The 25,682-nt window shown below is 37.2% G+C and overlaps 1 protein-coding gene and 1 pseudogene across 7 annotated transcripts in view; one reads left to right on the top strand and one right to left on the bottom strand.

The window, feature by feature from the left end:
• MIA3 (MIA SH3 domain ER export factor 3) overlaps positions 1-25,682 on the top strand; it is a 55,077-nt gene that overhangs the window by 22,805 nt on the left and 6,590 nt on the right. For 4 of the 7 annotated variants that reach the window (XM_025365918.1, XM_025365924.1, XM_025365930.1 and 1 more), the window contains exons 7-24: positions 7,981-8,112; positions 11,272-11,293; positions 12,740-12,828; positions 13,079-13,156; positions 13,238-13,348; positions 14,383-14,454; positions 14,634-14,738; positions 15,416-15,538; positions 15,641-15,752; positions 16,673-16,728; positions 16,819-16,909; positions 17,407-17,545; positions 22,756-22,857; positions 23,488-23,548; positions 23,657-23,692; positions 23,768-23,835; positions 23,939-24,039; positions 24,208-24,345. In XM_025365918.1, coding sequence (XP_025221703.1) covers positions 7,981-8,112; positions 11,272-11,293; positions 12,740-12,828; positions 13,079-13,156; positions 13,238-13,348; positions 14,383-14,454; positions 14,634-14,738; positions 15,416-15,538; positions 15,641-15,752; positions 16,673-16,728; positions 16,819-16,909; positions 17,407-17,545; positions 22,756-22,857; positions 23,488-23,548; positions 23,657-23,692; positions 23,768-23,835; positions 23,939-24,039; positions 24,208-24,345 — 1,636 coding nt within the window. Of the gene's footprint in view, positions 1-6,754; positions 7,039-7,980; positions 8,113-11,271; positions 11,294-12,739; positions 12,829-13,078; positions 13,157-13,237; positions 13,349-14,382; positions 14,455-14,633; positions 14,739-15,415; positions 15,539-15,640; positions 15,753-16,672; positions 16,729-16,818; positions 16,910-17,406; positions 17,546-22,755; positions 22,858-23,487; positions 23,549-23,656; positions 23,693-23,767; positions 23,836-23,938; positions 24,040-24,207; positions 24,346-25,682 lie in introns of those variants that run through there. The other 3 variants (XM_025365949.1, XM_025365941.1, XM_025365937.1) reach the window with 2 other exon arrangements.
• Positions 3,861-4,300, bottom strand: LOC112633865 (annotated as a pseudogene).

Genomic DNA, 25,682 nt, shown 5'->3' with positions numbered 1-25,682 from the left:
GACAAATTGAAAAAAAAGAGGATGCTAAACTTTTAACTATATCAGTAATCACAGTAGGTGGAACTTGTCTAAACACCCCAATTAAAAGGAAAAGTTTGTCAGATTGGGTAAAGAAGCAAGACCCAACAAGATGTCTATAAACTTTATATTAAAAGATAGAAAAAAAGTTAAAACTAAAAAGATTGAGAAAAGATATCCCATGCTAACACTAGTCAAATGGAAGCTGGAGTGGCTATATTAAACCAAAGAAGATTCCAGAGCAAAGTACATGACTAGGGATAAAGAAAATCCATTTCTTATGATAAAATGGTCCATTAATTAAGAGGATATAAAAATCCTAAATGAATGTGCTCCTAATAATGTATCTTCAAAGCACATGAAGCAAAAATGGATAGAACAACAATGAAAAATAGATAAATTTACAATTATAATTAGAGATTTCAGTACCCCTTCTCAATAACTGATAGAATAGGAAGTCAATAAGGATCTAGAAGTTATGAACATCATCATTAACCAACTTGACCTTATTGATGTTTATAGAACATTCCACCCAAGAAGAGCAGAATACATATACTTTTTAGTGCACATGAAGCATTTACCAAAATGAACTATATTATCAGCCACAAAACAAGTCTAATGAATATAAAATGATTCAAGTAGTACAAAGTGTGTTCTCTTCACAATATAATTAAGTTAGAAATCAATAATGGAAATATCTGGAAAATCTCCAAATATTTGGAAACTAGGTGACACACTTTTTTCTTATCATCTTACGAGTTTAAAAAGAAAAGGAGAAATTAGTATTTTGAGATCAGTGAAAATGAAAACAGGCCAGGCGCAGTGGCATCCTAGCACTTTGGAAGGCTGAGGCAGGAGGATCACTTGTGCCCAGAACTTCGAGACCAGCTTGAACAACATGGTGAAATCCTGTTTCTACAAAACATGCACACACACACACACAAAAGCTGGGCATGGTGGCACATGTCTGTAGTCCCAGCTACTCAGGAAGCTGAAGTGGGAGGGTTGCTTGAGCCCAAGATATCGAGGCTGCAGTGAGCAGGGATTGCACCACTGCACTCCAGCCTAAGTGACAGAATAAGACCTTGTCTCAAGAAAAGAAAAAAGGAATAAAGACAATAAAATGAAAACAAATATATCAAGTGTGTACAATGTCGCCAAAGCACTAGTGGGAAATGTATAGCACTACCTATATTAGAAAAAAGAAAGGTCTCAAATAAGTGACTTCATTTTCCACTGTAAGAGACTAGAGAAAGAAGAGCAAACTAATACTCAAGTAAGCAGAAGAAAAGAAATAATGAAGATAAGAGCATAATTTAATGAAATAGAAAACAAAAGGAAAAGAGAAAATCAATGTAACCAAAACCTGGTTCTTTGAGATTAATAAAATTGATTAACCTATAGCCAAAGTGAACAGGGAAAGAAGACAGGGAATACAGATTACCAATAGCAGCAATCAGAAAGACATCACCACAGATTCTTCAAATGTTAGAATTATAATAAGGGAATATTATGAGCAAATTACGTCAATTAATTTGACAATTTAGATGAAGAAATTCTGTCTAAGACACAGACTGCAAAAGCTCATTCGGGAAGAAACAGATAACCTTATGACTATTAAATAAATTGGATTTATAGCTAAAAACCTTTCCAGAAAGAAAACCCCACACCCAGATGGCTTCACTGCTGAATTCTATTAAACTTACGAGGAAGAAATAATACAAGTTCTACACAAACTCATCTATTAAACTGAAGAGCAGAAAATACTTCTCAGCTCATTGTATGAAGCTAATGTTACCAGAATATCAAAACAAGGCAAAGACAAAGACAAGTAAGAAAGAACACCACAGACCAGTATCTCTCATCAACAGTGGTACAAAAACTCTAAACAAAAATTTTAGCAAATCAAATCCAACAATATATAAAAAAGAAAATACTCTATGACCAAATAGGATTTATACTGAGAATACAAAGTTTCTCTAACATTTGAAAATCAGTGTAATTAACCATAATGACAAACTTTAAAAAGATAATCCATATGTTCAGTTCAGTAAACACAGAAAACCACTTTGAAAAAAATCTAAAATTGATTACTGTGTAATTTAAAAAACAATAAATTTATCAACAAACTACAAATGGAAGGGAACTTAAATCGCTTTTATGAAAGATTTAAAATGAACATCATACTTAATAGTGAATGATGGAATGTCTTCCCCCCAAGATCCAGAAGTGAAACAAGAATGTCTACTCTCATTACATCTGTTCAGTGTTGTAAGGCAATAGCCAGTGCACTAAGGCAAGAAAAAGAAATAAAATGCGTCCAGATTGGGAAAGAAGTAAAATTGTCTTTTTTTGCAGACAACATGCATAAAATCTGGTGGGATGTAGAAAAAATCTGCTAGATAAGTACTAAGTTTAGTAAGATTGCTAGATAAAGATTTACATCTAAAAGCAATTGTATTTATATGTACTAGCAATGAACAATTGGAAATTGAAGTTAAATTCCATGTACAATAGTATCAAAAATATGGAGTACTTACGGATAAATGTGGCAAAAAGTGTGTAAGACATATGCATTGAAAACTATAAAATATTGCTGATAGAAATTAAAGAAGACCTAAATACATGGAGAGATAGACCTTGTTTATGAGTCAGAAGACTATATTGTTAAGCTCCCCAATTTGATCACTTGCATTAACATAACCCCAATTAAAATCTCAGAAGGATGTTTTTTAAATGACAAGCTGATTCTACAATTCATATGGAAAATGCAGAGGACCTCGAATAGCCCAAGCATCATGTAATTTCAAGACTTATTATAAAGCTCTAGTAATTAAGACAGCAGATGAATAGACCATTGGAACAAAATAGAAAATCCAGAAATAGATTTATACATGTATGACAATGGACTTCTAACAAAGGTGGAAAGACAATTAAATGGAAAAAGGAAAGTCTTTTCAACAAATGGTACCCAAACTATTAGATATTTATATACAAAAAATTGATCCATACCTCACATCATGTACATAAATTAACTCAAAGTGGTTCATAAACTTAAATGTAAACCCTAAAACTATAAAACTTCTAGGAAAAATTAAGAGAAAAATTTTGTTGAACTTGGATTAGGCAAAGATTTCTTACAGTTGACATCAAAAGTATGATTCATAAAGGAGAAATTTGATAATTTTGATTTAATCAAAATAAAAACATCTCTTTAAAAAACACTGTTATACAAACTACAGACTGGGAAAGAGTCACTGCAAAGCATCTATCTGATAAAATATTTGCATTCAGAATACATAAAGAACTTCAACATTCATCTAAAAAAATGTAATGCAGTAAAATTACACTTTACCAAGAAAGATATACCAATTGCAAGTAAGCACATTAAAAAATGTTCTGCATAATTATCAGGGAAATGCCAATTTTAAGCAGAATGAGTTACCACTACACACTTATTATATTGGCTAAAATTTAAAAAACTGATTATACCATGTGTTGGAGAAGATGTGGAGGAAATGGAAGTATCATACACTGCTGGTGGGGATGTGAAGTGGTACAGCTATCTTGGAAAACAGCTTGTCAGTTTCTTAAGAAGGCATACCTACACTGGGCATATGATCCAGCCATTCTTCTCCTAAACATTTACCTGAGACACATTTACCCAAGTGAAAATAAATTATACATGCATAGAAAGACTTGTAGATCAATGTTTTTGACAGTTTATTTTTTTCTGCCCAGCTGGCACATGTATTGGCATTAAACATAAGACCTTTCCCCTCCCTGGCACCAGGAAGCCACGCCCAAGGGGTATCCCTCTGCCCCATTTCTGCAACAAACTCTCAGGTCTTAGCAGTAGCCTGAGGTGCCCCCAGGGCTCTGGGCTGCTGAATCATCTGGCTCATCATTTCTATGACAGCCGGTTTCATGGTGTGCTCCTGGAGAGCTGGTGGATTTTCTCCATCTGCTTGGTTAGGAAGTCTGTCTTCCTCTTGAAGAAGTCCTTGGCATCCTCAGCTATCTTTTCTACATAGTACCCAGTTCCTACATCGATGAGCACATGTTCCACATCATGCAGCTACTCAGGGACATACATCGAACTCATCAGTGGGATGAGTAATTCTCTTCCCTTGTTGCTCTTACTCAGCATGTTCAGACAGTCCTTGGCTTCTGCATACTTGGTCTGTACCACTTTGAGCTGGGCAAAGGACGTGGACAAGAACTCCACTTCCTGGTCCAGCTGGTTCTTGAGCATTTCTAGCTGTGGCAGATTCATCTCCATGATAGTCTTGGAAGTTTTATTTATAAAAGCCTAAAACTGGAAAAAATCAAATATCCATCCATAGATGACAGATAAACAGATTATGGCACACCCATACAATGAAATGCTACTCAGCAATAAAAACAAATGAACCATTATGGATATGTGCAGCAATGTGGGTGAATTTCCTATTATGCTGAGAAAAGCCAGAGAAAATATAACCGTGCATTATTACATACATATAAAACTTTAGGAAATGCAAACTAATCTATTATGACAGAAATTCTGTTTCAGGGGCAGGGAGGGGTGAAAAGGGGCAGGAGATTACCAAGGCAATAAGGAGACTTTGGGAGGTTCACTATGTTGGTTGTGATGATGGTTTCACAGGCATATTCTTATGCAAAACTGATCAAACTGTGTACTTTAAAAACATATAACGTATTGAATGTCATATTTCCCTCAAAGCTATAAAGAAAAAAATCCTGACTTTCTTAGATAAAAGTAGTAGTCTACTTTTCTCTACCTTTAAAAAAATGTATTCTGACAGCATGCCCTAGCAGTATATAAAATTACTTTCTTTCATAGCTTTACAGTATACTCTGTTGTATTCAATATGTCTTTCATTCATGGCCATTTTGGTTGTTTCTAGTCTTTTGTTATAAGTAATGCTGGAATAATACAGTTTTGTGCATATATTTTTTCAGCATTTGTTGTTACATCCCCAGTATCTTTGAGATAGATCTTTAGAAGTGGGATTGTTGAGTCAGTAGATAAATATACAAGTTATTTCTGGAGACGTTGCCAAATCATAGGGGTTGTATGATTTTATATAGAGATCAGCATAGAATGAGAGTGCCTGCTTCCTCCACATTCTCTCACCTATAGAGTGTGTTGTCAAATGTTTGGGTCTTGCCAAGATAAGTGAGAAATCATATTTCATTGTAGGTTCAATTTGTATTTCTTGTATTATGAGTGAGGCAGAGCATGTTTCCATATGTTTTTAAATTATTTGCATTTCTTTTCCTGGGATCTGTTCATTACCTCAGCCCATTTTCCTATAGGTTTGCTGGTGGCTATCTTCTTATTTGTAAAGCACTTTATATTTTAGGAATATTAATCCTTCATAATATGTTACAAATATTTTTTCTTAGGTTACCATTGCCAAACTTGGATTATTTTGCAATTTTTGTGGATGGGGTTGGGCGTTTTTTTTTGTTTTGTTTTTCAGTAATCAAATTTACAAATCATTTTCTTTGTTGCTTTCGGATTTTGATACATAATTAGGAAGGTCTTGCCCACTCACATAATACACAGAGACAGTCACTCAATTTTTTCAACCATTTGTTTTCATTTTTTACATTCAGGTTTCTGATTAACTTGGAATTTATGAACAATGAGAGAAAAAGATCCAGTTTTATTTTCCATCTTGTTATCTAGATATGTAATACCACTTATTAAAAAGTCTATTAACCGGCGGACTTGCTGTATCCCAAATTTCCAGTGCAGTGGGGTCTATTTCTGGATTTTTTATTCTGCCCCGTGGTGGGTCTGCATTCTTGGGCCAGTGCCATACTGTTATTACAGATCCTGCCCTCCTCTTGTACCACACCTTTCATATATCTTCTTTCTTAGGGTTTTCCTGCTTGTTCTTGCTTGATTGTTCCTCTGAGTTGACTTTATATTCAACTCGAAGATAAACCTTTAAAGGTCTAAAAATGGTATTTTTATCTACAGATACCATTTTTTCCCCCAGATTAAATGTCCCCGGTTTCTTCAACTTTTGGAACGTGATTTCCATACTATTCATTATCCTTGTCCTTTCCCACAAGTCATGTAACCCCAACCTTAAGATGTGGCCGGCCACTTGTAGTCCCAGCTTCTCAGATGGCTTGAGCCCGGAGTTTGAGTCCAGCCTGGGCAACATAGGGAGACTCCCTCCCCTTTCCCGCAGCCACCATCTAAAAAAAAAAAGTGGGACCCATAACTGAACCCCTGTGCATGGGGGTGACACGATGACATGACTCCTGGGTAAGGCTTTTTAATAAGAGTGTCGGCAAGAATGTGAGACAGCGAGTGCAATGGAGGTCAGCAGGCGGAACGCTAAGCAGAGGACTGAGTAGGCAGGGAAGAAAGGCCGCGCACGGCAGCGGCGCCCCCTCTGAGCGGTGGTCCTTCCACGCTGTGACAGGAAGGGTCAGCTCCGGGCCGGTACGAGAGGCCTGCCTTTCTCCTTTTCCTCAGCTGCTGCCCACAATCCTCCTCTACGTAGATCCCTGCCTCCTTACTCCGGGGCTCTGTAAGTCGCAGGTTCCTGGCGGAAGCGCCAGTCACTTCCGCCTCCCTTTACTTGATGTCTTCCGCTCCCCATTCGCTCTTCTCCCCCGCCCCCTCGACAGTTGGTTCCGTCTGCTCTGGTCCCGCCCTCGCGGGCCAACTCTTTTGGTGCCTCCTCATGCGCCAGGGGCCGTGGCTGATGACGTGCTTTATAGGCGGCATAAAGCGAAAGTGCCGGCAGCAGTGGAAGGCGAAGTTCAATCCCAGAGTCCGCCCCCTGAACTGGGGCCTTTCCGCAGGAGGAAGCTCTGAAAGACAGGGGACCCAGTGCCATTCCCCTGGGAATTGTCGCTTGCATTCAGCTGTTCTACACAATGGACTCAGTACCTGCCACTGTGCCTTCTATCACCGCTACCCCGGGGGACCCGGAACTTCTGGGACCCCTGTCGGTGCTCTACGCAGCCTTCATAGCCAAGCTGCTGGAGGTGACAGTCCCCATTCCCAGGGAGGGACTCAAGCTGTCACAGGCGGGTGGAAGAGTTCTGAGCAGAGTGGGTGCATTGATTGTGCAAAGGAGAAATGGAGTGTGTCAGATCCGAGGAAAGCAAGACGTTTCTGTGCTGTTTAGGGAGGCAGATGGGAGTGTGTTTGAGATTTCGTCCCTTTTTTTTTTTTTTTTTTTTTTTTGCGTACTTACGAAGTTACAGCACTTTATGTTCTGGTGTGAAGTCACGATCAAAACACAGAGGGCTTACAGGTCTTTTCCGCATAACCCCCGGCTCTGTTGGGGGATGGGACCAGTATGATAGTGTACTTGTAGAGGGCTGTGAAAACAGCATAGATCAGACAGGTGTTTAATGCACTGTTTTCAAGGAAACATTTAGAATTAAGGCACTAAATTCAAAGCGGTTTATCTAGATCAGTTATCAGGAGCTATCCAAACTTAGCATTTGTTCTTTGTTTATGTAAGAGTCGATTTAAGATTTTAAATCTTAGAGGAATAACACATTATTTGTGGTATTCATTATCATCATATTGGTTTTATTTGCAGCCATAAAAAGTTGGTTACTTATATATATAAAGTTTTATATCTTACGTGGTTTTTTCAGCAATAAAAAACAACCTATTCAAGAGAAATTCCAGCCATGTTTTAGATAACATATTGTATCAGGGCCTATTGTAAACTAGAAATATATGCCCAACCTAAAGACATTCAGACTCATAGTACTTCAGAACACAACAAGCCAAACAATAAGTGTGAGACTCCCAGTATCCTATTTTTCTTGAAGCAGTGAGAGCTACTGAAGATTTTTGAGGGGATAGGTATCTGATAGAGTTGGTTTAGAATTTCTATGAATGAGTCTTTGTGACTGCTTTATGGTAAGCTTCTTTAAGGTTTTTCATTATTTCTAACATGCCCATTTCAGCTAGTTGCTACGTTGCCTGATGATGTTCAGCCTGGGCCTGATTTTTATGGATTGCCATGGAAACCTGTGCTTATCACTGCCTTCTTGGGAATTGTTTCGTTTGCCGTTTTCTTCTGGAGAACTGTCCTTGTTGTGAGTAAATTAATGCATACTTTAACTCATAAATTCAAGTATGGTTTTATAATCACAGCCCTTTTGTTTCTTTTTCAGTTTCTAATGTGAACAGATATTAATGCTTTTAATTCAAGCTAACCTTGTACAATAATTTAGTATAATTTTTGTGTTGGTAAATTCTTAAGTGGATAAGACAACGCGTATAATCTCAATGGGAAAACTTCAGTTTATATGTCCCTTATATCAAAATCTAAATATTAAGAATTAGGTGGGTCTTTATTTCAACTCACAAAGAAAAAAAAGAAAGAATTAGGTAGGACATATGTACACTGTTAGTAGAACTAGGAATCCTTAGAGCCATCCTGAAAAATAGTTTCATGATGTGTATCATAAGCCTTAAAAATGGTTATATCCTTTTATATTGTATTAATATCATGTCTAGTAATCAATCCTAAAGAAATAACCAGTCGGCCAGACACAGTGGCTCAACGCCTGTAATCTCAGCACTTTGGGAGTCCGAGGCAGGCGGATCACTTGAGGCCAGGAGTTTGAGACCAGCCAAGCCAACATAACAAAACCCCATCTCTACTAAAAATACAAAAATTAGTGGGGTGTTGTGGCACATGCCTGTAATCCCAGCTACTCGGGATGCTGAGGCAGAGAATCGCTTGAACCTGGGAGGCGGAGGCTGCAGTGAGCCGAAATGCGTCACTGCACTCCTGCCTGGGTGACAGAGTGAGACTCCTCCATCTCAAAAACAAAAAAACAAAAAAACAAAGAAATAACCGATCATGCATTAAATATCTTACATGGCCAGGTGTGGTGGCTCACACCTGTAATACCAGCACTTTGGGAGGCAGAGGCGGGTGGATCACATAAGGCCAGGAGTTCGAGACCAGCCTGGCCAACAAGACGAAACCCCTTCTCTACTAATAATGCAAAAATTAGCCGGGGGTGATGGCGAGAGCCTGTAATCCCAGCTACTCGGGAGGCTGAGGCAGGAGAATCGTTTGAAACGGGGAGGCAGATCATGCCACTGCACTCTAGCCTAGGCGGCAAAATGAGACTCTGTCTCAAAAAAAAAAGTTTTAAATATCTTACATAAGAGCATTCAGCAGAACAGTATTTATTAGAGTGAAAACTTTAACACAACCTACTATGATTCACAGTGGGAAAGTTGTTAAATTATTGTATGTTCATATAATGGGATATTAGGCTGCTTGATATAATTCAAAGACATAGGGGCACAACAAATACTCACAATTTAACATGAAGTAGAAGAAAAGTAGAAACCAAGACTTTAAGGTATAAACTGTATATTACATCAGCATACACACAGAAAATAAATGCTGCAAGAAAATACAACAAAATGATAAAAATTCTTATATCTAGGAGATGAGGTAAGTTTTCAGTTTTTAAAAAATGTGTATTTCCCAGATTTTCTGATTTGATCATGTACTGTTTTACTCAGAAAATATCTTTTTATTGGAAATACAAATTATATCCTGTGTAAAGACACACCATTAATTTTTTTATCTTCTGTGCAGAATTTGTCTTTCAGACTTAAACATATGTATGTATAAGTGTGTATACTCATACTTGTACATACTTATGATTATACTATGTAGCATTCGGCTTCATAGTTATTTAACATAATTGGGAGAAGATTATGTTGTGTAAATGAACTTTGCAGATGAAAAGCTTCCTATTGAAACTTCACAGTTAAAATGGCCAAAATTATTGTGTGCCAATCTTTCTAAAACTGAGTACTGTTTTTCTGATTTCATAATTATATCACATATATCATCATTAATAAATTTTCTCTGCTTTCACAATTGATTGTAAAATTACTTAAAAAGAAGGGTCTTTTCTCCTGTGAGGCCTTCTCTAACCTCGTGATGCTTTTTCTCAGATAAAAAGGGAGAATCAAAGGGTAAATGGAAGGGGAAAAGGTGAAAACATTTTACATTTCCCTCTCGTTTCTCCTATTTGTTAATAAAAAAAATTCTGACGCCATTTTCATTTTTTAGAAAGTTGTATAGGCTCTGTGTCCTAACTGTCGTTCCTTAGCACTTGACTTTTGGAACCTTGGTCTCTACTTGCCTATTAGTTTGGGTGAAATGGAGCAGAGAAAGTTAACTCTCATTAGCAAGGCCGTGACATTAGAGAGATAGTAATTTCTTTCCATGTTGGAATTTTCTGAATGCATATTCCTATAACAACGGTATTATAAGTGAGATTTAAATACTGTAATTATTAGGTATGCAGTATATTAATTACTGTATACAGTAATATAGTATATTATGTAAACAGTATATTTGCTGAGATTATGGATGATTTGTGGACTGGTGTTAGCATCTCATCAACATAATATTTGAAAGGGAAAATATGTTCTGGGTTGCAAAGAAATTTAGTAATATTCTTTTTAAAAAATTAGTTACTACTTAGATTTTTTTGTCCTATAATTTAGTGCTGTCTTTAGGGGATGATTTGGGTTTTGCCCTTTCAGGAAGATGATAGTTGTCATTTCTCTTGTTGCTTATGCATTTTCCTCTAGCAGTCTTCCCTTCCCTGTCAGGTTTATGAGCACTGTTTTTAGTGGTCTAAGAAAATCAAATGATCTAGTTTAGTATTAATAGAATTATTTTTAAATTCAGCCAGTAGTCAATTTTGAATAGGATTTCTGAGATGTTTTCTGGTGAGCAAAAGAAGTGTGTGTCTTAGTACGAAGATCATACCTTTAATTTTGTTTCCTCAGAGTCTTTTTGAGTAGTCATTGTTTTTAGATTTCATTCTGGCTATTTGGAGTTGTCAAATAAATAAAATGAATAAATAAAATGTTGATATATTTATTACAAAAATATTAGCCATTTCTGTTATTCAGGCTAAGTGCTTATTTCATAAAACTGGTGCTCATTTAGATATATAAACATCTCTTTAGCCGCAGAGTAAGATATTTACCTTAGTGCTGTATCTGTCAGACTACAGCATATCACTACTGGTTACGTTTGAAATGCTTTTTAACCTTTTTAAATTTTTTTCATCTTGTGGATTCATGCTAAACCAAACTATTATTAAATTCTCATTTGGTTACAATTCTGCCAGTTGTATTAGAAACTATGTACATGTATTAATAAAATGTTTGACATCAAATTTAATTTTATTTTTCTTTTCTAGGTGAAGAGTAGAGTATATCAAGGTAAATCTTTTGGCTTATTTTGTACTATTCCCTCTGTATTGTTGTTTGATATGGGTTTTATATATAAGTAGTTTTAGTGACTTCTGATGTCTGACTGACTTATAGCTTCTGAAAACTTTACTATTCCTAGGTTGCCAGGTTGGATGATAGAGGAAATGGTGATGCTACCAACTGAGATAGGAGATGAAGAGGAACAAATTGCAGGAGTAGGGAGAAGATAATTAATTTGAGGCAGATTGACCTTAAATGTTGATGTAGTACCAATTTATTCCATGTGACCAGTGTTCCTTTGCTAATGATTTAGTCAGTACATTAAATATTTATTTAAGTAGATAATTTGAGGACTAGAAATGTAAATCAGCATGACTGCGTTTTTTATTTCTCTTTGCAAATGACATATTTGAAGTGATGCCATTTTCTGAGAAGAAAGATGCTTCATGCAGGGAGGAATACTGAGCTATAACATTTTACTGTATTTCCTATCTTGGAAATAAATTAGACTCTCATTGAAATAAAGGTTCTTACTATATTTTTCTTAAATTGTAACAGTATTTTTACATCCTTATTCTTGTTAGCAGATTGGTTTTTGTATTAATCTGTTTTCACACTGCTATAAAGAAATACCCAAGGCCAGGTGTGGTGGTTCACGCCTGTAATCCCAACACTTTGGGAGGCCAAAGCAGGAGGATTGCTTGAGCTCAGGAGTTCGAGACCAGCCTGGGCAACATGGAGAAACCCCGTCTCTATTAAAAAAAAATACAAAAGTTAGCTGGGTGTGGTGACACACACCTGTAGTCCCAGCTACTCAGGAGGCGGAGGCAGGAGGATTGCTTGGGCTTGGGAGGTGGAGTTTGCAGTGAGCTGAGATTGTACCACTGAACTCCAGCCTGGGCAACAGAGCAAGACCCTATCTCAAAAAAAGAAATACCTGAAACTGGGTAGTTTGTAAGAAGTTTAATTAGCTCATGTTTCTGCAGGCTATAGGAAGTATAGCGGCATCTGCTTCTGAGGAGGCCTCAGGGAGCTTTTACTCATAGCAGAAGGCAAAGCGAGAGCAGGCCTTCTTACATGGTGGGAGCAGGAGCGAGAGAGAGTTAGCGGGGAGTTGCTGCATACTTTTAAACAACCAGATTCCACAAGAACTCAGTCACCATCATAGAACAGCACCACAGGGATGGTGATAAACCACTTGTGAGAAATCTACCCCTGTGATCCAATCACCTTCCACCAGGCCCCACCTGAACACTGGGGACACTGGGGGCTATAATTTGACAGGAGATTTGGTGGAGACACAGACCAAACCATATCACTTTTTAAAACCATAATAGTTATGCTAAGTTCTTTTTCCTGATAGTGCCAGATAACATGTCTTTGCTGCTGATCCATTGGGTAATTCAGTTTCATTTAGTGATCATAATTAACCTCATTATTTTTTTCTTTTTTCAGTCACGGAACAGCAAATTTCTGAGAAGTTGAAGATTATCATGAAAGAAAATACAGAACTTGTACAAAAATTGTCAAATTATGAACAGAAGGTATAGTTATTCTTTTGTTTTTTTTTCCCATGGCCCCAGCTTGAATTATTTTCACCTATCTTATAGTTCAGTTACTATGGTATTTTAAAATAATATTTATTATGCCATTAATTCCTATAAACCATCCAGATCTTAAGCAGTCATATGTGTAAAGTACTGTTTTCCTCTGTAAGAGGTCAGTCACTTGAAATTGAGTTCTGGTAGCACTATACTTTATATTTCTGGATTCTGAATGCTTTATTTTATGTAGATCAAGGAATCAAAGAAACATGTTCAGGAAACCAGGAAACAAAATATGATTCTCTCTGATGAAGCAATTAAATTTAAGGTAAAAACTTATTTTGAGGATTACATTTTAAAACAAAAGTATAAGTAATGACTATAACTAACCTTAATATCTTTTTTGTAGGATAAAATCAAGACACTTGAAAAAAATAATGAAATTCTGGGTGACGCAGCTAAAAATCTTCGTGTTATGTTAGAGTCAGAGAGAGAACAGAATGTCAAGAATCAGGACTTGGTAAGAGTTTTGCTGCTAAGTGTTACTAACAATTTGGGTTTTGAACTTTTTGTAGATTGAGTTGAACTCTTTATTTTCCTTGCTGTTACGTGAAGTAAGAGTGCGAGTCAGGGAAGTTGAACCTACTTCTGTCCATTTTTGTGGAATTTTAAGTACTTACACAAGAAGTTATTCTTATGGGCCTAGGAAGTATTTTGGTTTTCAACCCTAGGTAATTATCATATTGCTTGGCTCTGTCCTCTGAAACATGTGGAACAACTAGGAAACAACAGTCCTTGTGTTTTGTTTTGTTTTGTTTTGCAAAGTTTTTTTTTTTTTTTTTGCTGTAAACATTTTACTTTATTAATAGAATAGTTTTAGAATGACCTAAAAGTTGCAAAGATAGTAGAGAGCGTACCCATAAATCCCACACCCTATTAATCTTGATGACCTCACTGAGGTAGTATTGCCACATTTCTTCACTGTAAAATTATCTTTTTTTTTTTTAAAACTTTTTGCATTATTGTATCCTTTGGAAGGAAGTTACTAACACAGCCCACAGTGAAAAAGGGTTATGCTCTGTCCCCTTGAGGAGCCAGAATCTTCATAAATTATCTAGAATTCTTCTGTATGGGTGATCTGTCTATTTTCACTCCAGTCCTACCATTTTTAATTTAGGCAAGAGCATTTTTAAAGTACCTTGGGGATTTTTTTTCTCTTGCTACAAGAAAAAAAAAGTCACATTGATTTGAACTGGTTTACTTAAAAGTTTTTTCAGTTTCTCTTCTTTCACCTTTTAGTCTGGTCATCTACCACATTTTATTCTAACCAGGAAGGCTGTGTATGCCATGAAATATTTATGCCTTTGATTATTTTCCCTTACCTCTTTAAGTTCTTGATTTTTCCCTAGGGCAAAACTGAAACACCTGCTTTTACCTGAAACATAGGGGATGGCTCTAGGACATACTTTGTTGATGTTTCTTCTTTTCAGTACATATCCCAGTGTTTCTACTGAAATCCTAATATGCATTTTGTGTTCTGTTTTTACATGGCAGATATCAGAAAACAAGAAATCTATAGAGAAGTTAAAGGATGCTATTTCAATGAATGCCTCAGAATTTTCGGAGGTAAAGCTGACTATAATTCCTGCAGGATATTAATACTATATTATAGTTTGATTGCAGAGCAAAAGTTTGATGTGTGCTAAACTGTGCAAAAAATGAAAACTACATGATGTTGGGCTGGGAAAGTAACTTTTTTAAATTTTCTTTGGAATTAATTCACTAATAGGAGTGTTTTGCATTAGGTTCAGATTGCGCTTAATGAAGCTAAGCTTAGTGAAGAGAAGGTGAAGTCTGAATGCCATCGGGTTCAAGAAGAAAATGCTAGGCTTAAGAAGAAAAAAGAGCAGGTAAAGGAAAGTGCGTGTCCTAGGTCATGTAAAATAGAGAACCCAGTATCATACCTCATGAATGCCTTTTCTCAGATCTATTTTTAAGGTAATATATGTGCAGGATTCTGTTCTTAGATATGCAAAGTTTAAAGTATGCTTCCAAAATTGAGTGTAGGTATACATTCTCTATCTGTTCTGGATTTTCTGTTCTGTACAATTTATTTTGGCTATCAGAGTGTGTAGTCTTGTTTTGTCAAACACCAATTGCTGTTTAACTTGAGTAGCCTCCAGTGGGTAATAGATTGGCTTTTTAGACCTAAGAGTTAGATATTTTATAACCCTCCTTTGAGTAGTTACTGCTTCACTAGCCAAGGGAAGGTTACATGAGCAGGAGTCTGGACTTGGGAGATAGCAGGATGAGCCCTTCTGTTCCTTCTGGAAGTGAATTATTTGAATTGGCTACCATTTTCTGAAGGATGCAATAAACGAGATCCAATTTCCTTGACAGCTCTGATGTTCTCACTGTAGCTCTGAGGGTTGGGACCACTCTCTCCTCCCGCTTAACTAAGGTCTTAGCACATAGTGATAGGCCAAGGAGAGGCATGGCTCCTTATTTCCCTGTCTCATTCACTTGGTCCTAATGTCTCCAGTACAAAAGCCCTAACCTATGGGAATCTTGTGTTTTAACTTTTCAGTTGCAGCAGGAAATCGAAGACTGGAGTAAATTACATGCTGAGCTCAGTGAGCAAATCAAATCATTTGAGAAGTCTCAAAAAGATTTGGAAGTAGCTCTTACTCACAAGGATGATAATATTAATGTAAGTACGTTCTCATGAATACAAGCTTAATTCTTGTGAATTATCATGAAATCTGTAGAATTAAATGGAAAGACTCTTAATGCCCTTTTACTTCTTTTCTAGGCTTTGACTAATTGCATTACACAGTTGAATCGGTTAGAGTGTGAATCTGAATCTGAGGGTCAAAATAAAGGTGAAAATGATTCAGATGAATTAGCAAATGGAGAAGTGGGAGGTAAGATCAGTCCCAAGGAGGATGGACCTGTTTTGCCTTCCTGTCTTTAAGTGCACCAGTGCTACTTTTCACCTGGCTGAATTTCCTCTTAAGCTTTCGAGTTGTAAACACATATTGGATTTGAATGTATGTCTGCTTGCATTGCGCAGAGGTGGATTGCTAGGGTGTGGTGTAGCAATAAACATGCAGTGAACACTGACTTTGTTTTTACATTGAGACTAGAAGGGTGCATGGGAGCTGCACTGGTCATGTCTTACACCTCTAAGTATTGAACACATACAGTAGTAGAAACTTGTTTCTCAGTTTCATGAAGATAACATTTTAAAACTTGTCATCTCAGTAGCTGTGTGGTTTTAAGGCCCACAACTGTTTTTAAGAGTACTGAGGTGGTTGGAGGCATAAACTGACTAAGGCCATGAAAGAAAACCACAACTGGTTTTGAGAGTGCCGAGGTGGTTGGATCCATAAACTAAGGCCATGAGAGTGGAGGCTATAGGGTAGCAGTGTTTACTGATGAGGACAGTGTTTCTAGATGCCCTGTCTCAAGTTGGATATTGCTTGTGTAGTGGGTGTTTAAACCACACCTGGTAGCAGTTTCTGGAGGAGAATAGGAGGGAATGTTTCTGAATAAGACACTAAGCCCAGATGGAGGTAGATATGAGAGAGAAGAAAGAGCTTTATCTCACATGTTTCTTCTTGCTCAAGAGTGGCATGTATAACATGTTTATGTACAAATGGGAATTCACTTTTTCAGTCTTAAGTTTGCAGTTCTCTTAAAAGTCAGTCTAACCCTGTTCTGTTTTTGTTTGTTCTTTAAATGTTTGAACATGACAATTGTTTGGTTTTGGGTAAATAAAGAAAGTATGGATTTAAAAAGCAAAGGAAGAAAAAGCAATGAAAGAAATCCTTTTGTTTTTTAGGTGACCAGAATGAGAAGATGAAAAATCAGATTAAGCAGATGATGGATGTCTCTCGGGTATAGTCCTTTTTAGAGTCCCATAATTACCTGTGAATGCTTTTACTATGCCTCACTTTTATGAATACTTCTCTCTTCTGCAATTTTTAGACACAGACTGCAATATCGGTAGTTGAAGAGGATCTAAAACTTTTACAACTTAAACTAAGAGCCTCCGTGTCCACTAAATGTAACCTGGAAGGTAGGTTGCTTCTTGAGAAGAAATTGCTATATCTTGGAAAGATACAAAATTGCATTAGAAAGATAAAGAGCGGCTTCCTGCTTTCATTTGTCTCATTTCTCTCAGCACCAGCCCCCAACCAAGTTCTCAAGTTCTTGTGCACACACATAAAACTCTAATGTTTAGGCCGGGCGCGGTGGCTCAAGCCTGTAATCCCAGCACTTTGGGAGGCCGAGACGGGCGGATCACGAGGTCAGGAGATCGAGACCATCCTGGCTAACCCGGTGAAACCCCGTCTGTACTAAAAAATACAAAAAACTAGCCGGGCGAGGTGACAGGCACCTGTAGTCCCAGCTACTCGGGAGGCTGAGGCAGGAGAATGGCATAAACCCGGGAGGCGGAGCTTGCAGTGAGCTGAGATCCGGCCACTGCACTCCAGCCTGGGTGACAGAGTGAGACTCCATCTCAAAAAAAATAAATAAATAAATAAATAAACTCCAATGTTTTATCCTTTACAGACCAGATAAAGAAATTGGAAGATGACCGCAACTCACTACAAGCTGCCAAAGCTGGACTGGAAGATGAATGCAAAACCCTGAGGCAGAAAGTGGAGATTCTGAATGAACTCTATCAGCAGAAGGAGATGGCTTTGCAAAAGTAAGACTGTCATCATTTCCTGTGAACTGTATTGTCATGTGACTAAATAAATGTGTAACTAATATAGATACTGTTATCATTTTTTAGGATTATTTATACTTTTTTACATCTGTAATTAGTATAAATTTGTCTTTCTTTCTTTCTGCTTTGTTTCTCATAAGCTGCATTTTTCTTTCCTTTCTAACCAGTAGTCAGAAACTGTTGCCTGTAGCTCGCTGAAGGGGGAGCAGTGTGCTGGTGCCGACAGGTGCTGCTGTGGAGTGCTTCTCTTTGGAAGATCTAGCCATGCCTTGTCTGTGGCTCCACCACTTGTTTCACTTTCCTTTCTTTGTGGTCAATTATGTAATTTCCTTTAAAAAGTCTGAGTGATTTTGTATGACATGTGTTTTAGTAGAATAAAAACTTCAAAAAAGGAAAATTTACTTATTGCAGATACATTTAGTTTTGGACTTCACATTCAAATGTTCAAACTAAATATAATTGTGGCAAAGATACTAGGAGTTTTGAATATAAAACTATTTGGCGTGTATATTTAGATATTAATCTTCTGAAATACATGTCTCAAATTTCGAGCGAGGCACCTTTTGAAAGCTGTATTTTTATAGTTCAAGTTTTTTCTCCACAAAAACATCTGAATTCTCTAAAAATAGGTTATCTGTGGCAGTTGCTATTTGTGTTTGCTCTTATATTTTATTCTTTGGTGTATATGGCAGTGTGTGAGAAGGCCTCTCTTGCTAAGCAAATTTAACTTTTTAAAATGCTTAGACTGCTACTGCTGTATGCCATTAAATATTGAAACTATGCCATTAATGTTTTTTCTAATTCTTTGCTCACCAAGCAGCCAGTTTAGATTTTCCAGGTTTTGTTCAGGCCAGCTCTAAATGCCTGTTCTGCTTCAGAGAGACATTCCCCATTTCATTACTTTTTAAAAACAAACACTTCTCTGCCTCCAATAGTAATGTGAATTACTTAAATGGCAACTGTTTTTCTTCATTATACAGTTAACCCATTGATGTGGCAGTATTTTACTCAACTTCCCCGACATTCATTCAGTCTCCTTGTCTGGTTTGTACTCTGCTGTCTACCCCTAAAGTCACTGTGTTAGTTCAGGCCCTTGTCATCTTTTATGCCAGTCCCTAGCTAATCACGTATCTCCAGTCTTTCCTTTCCTTTCCTGTCCTGTCCTGTCCTGTCCTGTCCTGTCCTGTCTTGTCCTGTCCTGTCCTTTCCTTGTTTTCTTTCTGACGGAGTCTCACTGTGTCACCCAGGCTGGAGTGCAGTGGCACAGTCTCGGCTCACTGCAAGCTCCGTCTCCCAGATTCATGCCATTCTCTTGCCTCAGCCTTCCAAGTAGCTGGGACTACAGGCGCCTGTCACCACGCCCAGCTAATTTTTTTTGTATTTTTAGTAGACATGGGGTTTCACCCATGTTAGCCAGGATGATCTCGATCTCCTGACCTCGTGATCTGCCCGCTTTAGCCTCCCAAAGTGCTAGGATTACAGGCGTGAGCCACCGCGCTCGGCCCCCCATCTCCACTCTTTCTTATACAGCTTCTTCCCAGTTCCGATTGTCTATATAGTTGCTAGAGTGAACTTTTTAAAATACAAGTCTGTCCATGTCATTATGTGCTTAAAATCTGTCAAGGATGCTCCATTCCCTTCAGGGTGAATTCCAGACTCCTTAACAGGTAGAGGCCACTTTCCCCTCAGCTAGTCCTGAGCTGCCTCTCCAGGTGCATTTCCTGTCGTTTCTTCTGATGCTTCTTGAACTGCAGACTCTGAACTGTTCCTCCATGCCACTCTAAACCTCTTTGTCTTCATGTATGTTGTTTTCTCTGTAGTAAAAATGTCCTTTATTGTTTCTCCCTGGCAGTCTCCTACCTACTCAAATGTTTATGCTCCTAAAAGTCTTTTTGGAGTGAGTTGTAGCATAAATAAATAGGTAGCCATAGAGACTGAGTACTCATTTGCTTCTTAAATGTAATTTGTAAATATATGTTTGAGTTTAAATCTACATATTGGTATCTGCTCTCTATTTGATGGCTTGTTCTGTGTTCCTTTTTTCATTTTTTTGAATTGTTAGAGTATTTTAAATGATTCTGCTCTTCTCTATTTAAGCTTGGTGGTTACAAGTTGTTCTACTTGTCCTCTTGTTAAAGGCCACGGCATGTATCCTGGACTTATTAAAATAAGTCTGATATAGTATAGTTACCTCTTTCTTAATAGAGGAGTTACCTCTTTCTGTGCTTTAACTTCCTCCTGACTTAGATGTTATTGTGGTCATGTATTTTAATGGTCTGTGTAGCTCAAACTCCACAAAATGTTTTGTCTTTTACAGTGCTAACCTGCTGATACTCAATTTACACACCTATTTATAGTTCCTGTCATCCTTCATTTTCCTACATCTTCAGTCTTCCATTTGGGATCACGTTCATTCTACTTGAAGAATATACTTTAATGCAGGTTCAGTGAGTTTACTTTTGTGTGGAAATGTCTTTATTTTGACTCTGTTTTAAAAGGGTCTTTCTGCTGGTTATGGAATTTTGATAGTTGTTTAATTTTAGCGCTTTAAAGATAACCAATTATCTTCTGGTTTTAAAATTTCTTTGAGGAATCTATTATCATTCTTATTTTCTCTTTTCTCTTTTTTCAAATGTATTATGCCTGCCCTAGCTGCCTTTAGTCATTTCTCTTTTTGGTTTTTCAGCAGTTTTCTTGGGAAGTGCCTACATGTAGGATTTTGTCATCACCCCTCCACCGCTACCCCCCTGCATTTTCTTTTGCATTTATACTGCTTGAGGTTATAAACATCTCTTGAATTTGGGGACTCTTTTTTCACATATTAATTCTATCTCATTCTCACTTATCCTGAGAATCCAATTAAACATACTAGGCTCTCCCACTCCTACCCCTCACCCAGTGCCTCCTACATTCTGAATTTGCTTCATTCTGGTTGTTTTCTTCTGACCTATCTTCCAATGTGCTAAAATCTCACCTCAGTTGTCTAATCTGCTAAAATCATTGAGTTCTTTTTGATTTCACTATTTTTCACTTTTATAGTTTCTAATCCTCTGCTGAAATGTGTAATCTTGACTTATACTTCCTTCAATATGTTGGCACAATTGTTTTAAAATCTATGTGGTAAGGCCAGGCGCGGTGGCTCACGCCTGTAATTCCAGCACTTTGGGAGGCCGAGATGGGTGGATCACGAGGTCAGGAGATCGAGACCATCCTGGCTAACATGGTGAAACCCCATCTCTATTAAAAATACAAAAAATTAGCCGGGTGCGGTGGTGGGCTCCTGTAGTCCCAGCCACACGGGAGGCTGAGGCAGGAGAATGGCATGAACCCGGGAGGTGGAGCTTGCAGTGAGCCAAGATTGTGCCACTGCACTCCAGCCTGGGCGACAGAGCAAGACTCCATCTCAAAAAAAAAAAAAAAAAAAAATCTATGTGGTAATCCTATTATGTGGATCCCTTATGAGTGTGTTTCTCTGGTCTTTTAGATTGTGATCGCATTGTCTTGTCTTGTGGAATACCTGGTTGGTTTTGATGGAGTGGTGAACTGTCGGGGAAATTTGAGGTCTAAGATGATGTTATCGTCCTACAGAAAATATATGAGATTACCTCTAGTGGGTGGTCATTACTTTATTCCAGTTAGCAATTAAAATCATTCAAAAACGGCTTAGTCCCTTTAAAGGACATTGTTTTTATTGCCTGTTCAGTACTCCAAGTGTGCAGGTCTTTTCTGGTCTCAACCCAAAGCCTAGGGCTTTTACTAGGGGTCCTTCTCATTGGCAGTCCTGAACTCCACTTCTTGTTTCTCTGAACCCAGGGATCTGTTGAAAGTTCTTTTCAACCTTCTTAATATGTCTGCATTGTCTTCAATGCACGGATGAACCTGGGGGAAAATGGCTTAAGATGCCAGGCTTACTTATAATTCTGTGTTTTTTCCTACTGGATTTTCTTCACTGCCTTATTAGCTTTCTGATGCCTTCGAGCACATTCTTTATATTTTTGTCCATATGTTCTTATTTTCAGTGTTTGCAGACTAACTCATCCATTATTGGAAACAAAATTATCTTGAATCTTTCTTTAAGACTTGTTTTTTCCACATCCCTTCCTAAGCCAGAGTCAGAGAGGGATTGTTCTGTTCTTACATGCACCTTTTGCACATTCAACTGTGAGCCCCTTTAGTGCAGAGGTGGTACTTACCATACCCATGCCTTTATCTTAGCCTCTTACAAGGTAACTAGTATATTATAGCCACTCATGAAATATTTGCTGAAGTATTGAATGAGCAGTTGTAAAAGAGTACATACACTTCTTTCTCTTTAGTGTTAATAACCCTTTTTACTATTTTACTATAGCTCCTCTATTTTTGTTTCCAATTTGTAGAAAATTTTTAAGTACCTTTTGCATCAGAACTATAAGTAAAGAAATACAAGGGTAACTACAGGTAGCACTTTTAAACCATTAAACGTTGCTGCCTTTACAATCTGTGTTATAGTTGGCTGACCTCTTGAGCTTGAAGGTTGTCAGGTTAAAACCAGTTTCCAGTACATAGCACCCTGATTACGGGACAGTTTGGATTCTTTTTCTGTTCAACAGACATTGCCGATACTCAGATTTGTCTCTCTGCTTAATCATGATTCCATTGAAATAGGTAGGAGAGCTCCATGTCTGTAGTGTGAAAATGTTCTGGGGTTAATTGCACAGTTAAGGACATGTTCTAAAAAGCTTTCATTGGCTGTCTTTATCGTGGTACCATTCTTGGATTGAGAAACAGCCCATAAGAAAATTAATTAGTGGTCTTTCCATGGCTAGAAATAAGAGAAGTAATTATCTCCTGCATTATCCTAATAAGCTTAACTGTGTTAGATTGATCAGTCCTGGCTTTCTACATTGAAGAAAAGTGCGCATTCATCATTTCAACACAACAGTCTTTCCCATGGGACACATAGTGCTTTTTTACATTTGTATTATTTACTAATGAGGAGAAAATTATGAGACATTAGAAAATGCAGGTGATGTATCAACAGGCCATAGTTGGATTTTTATCCTGAAGAACAGTTTGAGTTCCTTCCTATGACTTTGTATAATCTATGCGTTTTTAAGAATAGGATAGGAAGTGAGATTTTATTAGAGTATTCAGACAGAATGCCAGGAGGAAAAGAGAAACACTTCCACTGACAACCAGTTTTATCTTAGGAAACTGAGTCAAGAAGAGTATGAACGACAAGAAAGAGAGCACAGGCTGTCAGCTGCAGATGAAAAGGCAGTTTCGGCTGCAGAGGAAGTAAAAACTTACAAGTAAGTTCACCTTCTAAAGAGGGTATCAGTGGCTAATGAAACTAGTGTTGACTTTTTTTATTAGCACCAAAGCACAAATAAATGGTTAGAGGACATGAATACATCAGTTCACAAAAAAGAAAAACTGTATTTTAAGTTAACAAATGGAAAAATATTAACAAATAGCCAGTGTTGGCAAAACTGTAAGGGAACTTGATTTATGCAAACAGTTCTGGGGGTCGGGGGGGCGTGGGGGCAGTTTGTTGTATGTGTCAAAAGCCATTAAAGTGATTTTGCCATTTGATAGACCCAGTAGTCCTAACTTTGGGAAATTTTTTTATAATATAATTAAAGGATGAAAACAGGTTTATAGTGGAAGATATTAATAATAGGATTATTTGAGAACATATTTAGGAACAGTTAAAGAAATTTTAATTTATCAACTCAGAATCTCCAGCTATTAAAGGAAATTATGTATCATTAGTTTTCATCATATTGTACTTTTGTTATAACCAACCATGTAAAATATGCTTTATATTTCTGGATAAGCTGTATTAGGGTACAGTTGTTAGGGTAAAGGTTAACATAGTAAGATGGTTTGGGTTTTCATTTGGTTGTGCTTTAAATGATAAAACCAAGTGCAATTCTTAGGCGGAGAATTGAAGAAATGGAGGATGAATTACAGAAGACAGAGCGGTCATTTAAAAACCAGGTAATAATTCTAGTGCCCTACTATATAGTGCCTGGAATTCTTTGATAACTACTACAGGCTATTATAATGAATCTGTAAGCATATTTTGTGATGTATTATCTTTTTCAGATCGCTACCCATGAGAAGAAAGCTCATGAAAACTGGGTAAGATTTGTTTTTTCTTTACCTTATTTTGTGCATAGTCTCCCACAGCTGAATTTGGATATTTTTCTTCAATAGCTCAAAGCTCGTGCTGCAGAAAGAGCTATAGCTGAAGAGAAAAGGGAAGCTGCCAACTTGAGACACAAGTATGTGATTTTGATGCCTGTATTTTCAGTGTGTGATGTCTTAAGAAATTGGTTTCTGTTTCACATTTAAGTCTTTCTTAAATATTCTTTCTCTATATTCAAGATTATTAGAATTAACACAAAAGATGGCAATGCTGCAAGAAGAACCTGTGATTGTAAAACCAATGCCAGGAAGACCAAATACACAAAACCCTCCACGGAGAGGTAAGGGAGCACCTTGTAAAGGGCAGCAATCTGTTTTTTGATGTAAAATGTATATACGTGACTTTTTGTTTCTGTGTGTAATGGTATGGTACCCTAGGAATAATCCCAAGAACTGAGTAAAGAAAAAAAGTCTGTCTTAAAATGTTAACACGACGCTGTCATCTTTAGGTCCTCTGAGCCAGAATGGCTCTTTTGGCCCATCCCCTGTGAGTGGTGGAGAATGCTCCCCTCCATTGACAGTGGAGCCACCCGTGAGACCTCTCTCTGCTACACTCAGTCGAAGAGATATGCCTAGAAGTGAATTTGGTGAGCATTCACGTGTTTCCTTGCAATACTCTTTTGGGTGGTTTTTTCCCTTTTATTTGAGAATTCTAATGCAAACACTTTAGAATTCGGGTCTGTCCAGTATAGAAAAGAAAATTTCTTACTTTGTCTTGGTGGATTCAACTGCAAGTATTCAACTGAAAGATTTTGCTTTAGAACAGAAGGCATTTATTACTTTCCTTTATTGTTTTGTTTCTTAGTTTTTTACTCTGAAGTATAAGCTTTTATCTTTCAATTAAAGTTCTGTGGGATTCCTCTCCCAAATACAGCTGACACTTCAACAACACAAGTTTGATCTGTGCAGGTCCACTTCTATGCAGATTTTTTTCAAAAAATATCTTGGGAAATTTTTTGGAGCTTTGCAATAATTTGAAAGAACTTGCAGATGAACCACATTGCCTAGAAATATAAAAAAATTTAAGAAAAATTTATATATGTTGTGAATGCATAAAATATATGTAAATACTAGTCTATTTTATCATATACTATTGTAAAATATACAAAGATCTATTTTTAAAAGTTAAAATTTATCAAAACTTGCACAAGCACAGATGTACCTGATACCATTCACAATTGGGAAAAATAAACACATGTAAAGATGCAGTTGTAAATCATAAATGCGTAAGATTAGCTGTAGTACATACTGTACTACTGTAATAATTTCATAACCACCTCCTGTTGCTACTACAGTGAGCTCAAGTGTTGTGAGTATCCACTTAAAACACCATGTGATGTTAATCTGCATGTGGGCAGTTCATCTTTCCAGTAAATTGTGTATCACAGTAAACATAATCTCTCATGGTTCTTGTGTATTTTTCACGTTTAGTGCAATACCATAAACCTTGAATAACACCATGGGACCCATATAAAATGCCACTAGTGATGCTGGAAGTATTCTCCAGAAGCAGAGTCATGACACTACTAGAGAAAGTTGAATTGCTTTGATATATACCATAGATTGGAGTGTGCAGTAGCAGTTATCAGTCATTTCAGTCAGACGGTTCATCTTGTAAACAGACCATGTACATGTACAGTACAAATACAATACAGTGCTATAAATACATTTCCTCTTATGATTTCAATAACATTTTCTTTAGCTTGCTTTATTAAAGTAAGAATACAGTATACAATATATATACAGAATATGTATTAACTGTTTATGTTATTGGTAAGGCTTCTGGTCAATAGTAGGCTATTTATTAGTAGGTAGGTTTTGGGGAGTCAAAAGTTACACGTGGATTTTTGACTGCGCAGGGGATCAGCACACTTAACCCCTGCATTGTTCAAGAGTCAACTGTATTATAAAGTAGCCTTAATAA

Source organism: Theropithecus gelada, chromosome 1 (genome assembly GCF_003255815.1).
Source record: "Theropithecus gelada isolate Dixy chromosome 1, Tgel_1.0, whole genome shotgun sequence".
NCBI lineage: Eukaryota > Metazoa > Chordata > Mammalia > Primates > Cercopithecidae > Theropithecus > Theropithecus gelada.
This window is presented reverse-complemented; position numbering and strand designations above follow the sequence as displayed.